The 2,741-nt window shown below is 37.6% G+C and overlaps 1 protein-coding gene across 1 annotated transcript in view; it reads right to left on the bottom strand.

Moving 5' to 3' along the window:
* SNX9 (sorting nexin 9) overlaps window positions 1–2,741 on the bottom strand; it is a gene marked incomplete at its 3' end in the record, with an annotated part of 39,009 nt that overhangs the window by 12,354 nt on the left and 23,914 nt on the right. Inside the window, exons 9-10 of the mRNA XM_009702587.1 lie at window positions 1,413–1,543; window positions 1,371–1,376 (exon numbers count right to left, since the gene is read on the bottom strand). Coding sequence (XP_009700889.1) covers window positions 1,371–1,376; window positions 1,413–1,543 — 137 coding nt within the window. The remainder of the gene's footprint in view (window positions 1–1,370; window positions 1,377–1,412; window positions 1,544–2,741) is intronic.

Below are 2,741 nucleotides of genomic sequence, written 5' to 3'. Positions count from 1 at the left end.
AACAAAAAGAAAAGTTTGACCACCACTGTTCATGCATCTTTAAGGGCATGTACTTAAGCAGTGAATGAAATGTTTAGGAGAACAGTTAACCAGTAGACCATCCATAAATTAAAACCTTTTAAATGAAAGTTTCAGGGGGGACACCAAGGTTTCTTAAAGTTTCCCCCCATTCCTCCTTGTACACTTTGTTTTCTAGATCATGGGGTCAACAGACCCTTCCTGTGTACTACTGAAATACAATGCAAGAGCAATTATACTCAGCTGTCTCTGTGCATGTGATAGTGCTGATATCAGAAGCCACTCAAGAAGATCATGAGACTATTACACAATTGCCATACTAAGTTCTTAGTGGAAACAGATAAAAACGTTACAAATTCCACATGTATTGCAACATCTGTTCTGTTTATATCAGTCCAGAAGTTAGACATTAAGAACTGCTGACTAGAGAGCACAATTACACAACTCTCCACTGCCCATCCAAATAGCACTTCACTAGGACTGCTACTTACTATGTTATTAAGCCTCCACTTACAGGATCACAGAGTAATTCTGGTTGGAAGTGACCTCAGGAGGTTTGTAGTCCAACCTCCTACTCAAAAATGGTCAGCTGTGACCTTAGTTACTCAGGGCTTTATCCAGTCTGGTCTTAAAAGCCTCCAAGGTTCATTTACTTTTTCAGCAAAATCTATGTGTGTTTAGAAGAATGACTATTTTGAGGAGAAACCAGCAGAGTTTTCCCGTTTATTTCCTTGTCAGTAGATGATCCAATTAGTAACAGAGCAGGAGCTCAGCCATGAAGAAACCATTATTTACTGAAGGGGAAGATATTAAAAGCTCTTAAAAAAGCATAAGAAAATGCTGGGGGAGGGGATGGGAGTAAAAAAGGACTGGTTGTATCGAGTAAGACTGCAGCGTAATGCTATTAACAACCCATTCCAGTGAAAGTTGTGTTTTTAAGGGATGGGGGGCTGGTTTTAAATGTAATACAGGATCAGACACATCCTAGATCCTCTACCAAGTAGCTTCTGTTAGCAAAGCAGTACCAATCAGAGGACCATGGCGATGAGTAAATCCAACAGAGACAGAGCAGGGCAACAGCCAAAAGAGTTGTTATATATGTTCCTATTCTGCTGGAGGACACCAACTGTCCTCAAAAAGACTGGCAAAGCAACTACGTTAAAGAGCACCTCTCTGTTGGAACAGCATATAGCATTTCACACAAGCAACTTTATGCCTCATTTTGATCAATCAGCTAAGTTAATTAGTAAACCCAGCAGTTATCCCCTCGTCACTACTGCCCACAGCAGGGCAGACAAATGAGCAGGCTACAAAGCTGAACTCTTAGGTTGACGGGAGATGGTGGAGGGGAGCCACTCCTCAATCTCAGTCTGTGTGGGAACTTTATTTCCTACCTTCTCATCTCGGAAATTGAGAAATTGCTGGAAAACTTCACTTTCTGAGACAACAGGATGGCGACACATTCTTGTCATCCAAGCTTGCAGTCTCTCCATACGCATTTTGATGAATTCTTCTTCAAAGCGCCCTGTTATACATTGAACAATAATTGCTATGTTTCTACTCTAGTACCATCAGCTTTTTTTTTTTAATTTAAATTAAAACAGAATCTGTAATTTATCTGGCAAGTTATTAACCATTTAATGACTCGGAACTTACAAGAAGGAAACATTATCCTGATAAATTGGAAGAATCTTAAATTACAGTATATTGATGACTGACCAAGAGTACTCCTCCTTTTTAAGATAGCCAGGAAATAATTAAAAATACCCACCCATAATTCAAATCAATTTGGGGGGGAGGCAAGATAAACTTTTGGATAGAAAAATTAGGTATTCAGATGACCCAAGAAGCTAGGCACAGGCTTTGTATGCAGATATTTTTCTGATACAGTCTAGTAAATCCTTGGTCAACGTAAGGCTCAAAAATGTTGGAGGAACTACTTACTTTCCAAGTTGTCATGTCCTAGCTAACAAAGCATTGAAATCAGACTGCTCAAATACAAGTCACAGATTTAAAAACCCAGGACCTCCCATAAACATATTCCTATATAGGTAAATGAATGTGTTGGGGAAAAAAAAAAAAACAAACACACAAACAAAAAATCTTAATAAATCATATGTATAAACCAGTTAGAATACATACATGTAAGACTAACTGATTTTTTTGGTAGTTAAGGGATTTTAACATAAAGTATTTAAATAAGTAACTAATTCTTTTTTTTTTTAAACCAGCAGTGCATCATCACTGCGTATTTGTAAGAACCTTTTCATTTTAGCACAAACTGTGTCTTCTTGAGAGAATCTTTTCTGATTAAAAAAATGCATGTCATCAGACTTCTAAAGCACACAGTGAATATGATATATTTGAAAGGAATGAGAGATTCCTCCAGCATCCAACTCTTCTAATTTCCATAGCAGCGCAGATGACAAACGTTGAACGCCCGTACTCTTTCAATATAATTCTACTGTATAGTTACTATGGCAGCAGCTCCACAAGGTTGAGTGTTTTGTGGTTGGGGTTTTTTTTTTATTTTATTTTTTAATTGCAAATATGGAAACTAGCAAGACTAGCAGGTAAAGAACACAACTACTGAAAAATGAAGATTGGATATGGGTATATTTCCTGCAAATTGGCTAGGAAAAAACCCAACCAACCAACCGCTATGGAGGAGATATAATATAATCTTCAGTAATACCTTGTTCCATCTTTAACCTATACTGAAA

This window comes from Cariama cristata, unplaced genomic scaffold (assembly GCF_000690535.1).
Source record: "Cariama cristata isolate BGI_N322 unplaced genomic scaffold, ASM69053v1 scaffold21936, whole genome shotgun sequence".
Lineage (NCBI taxonomy): Eukaryota > Metazoa > Chordata > Aves > Cariamiformes > Cariamidae > Cariama > Cariama cristata.
The sequence above is the reverse complement of the archived record's forward strand: the minus strand, read 5'-3'. Positions and strand labels throughout refer to the sequence as shown.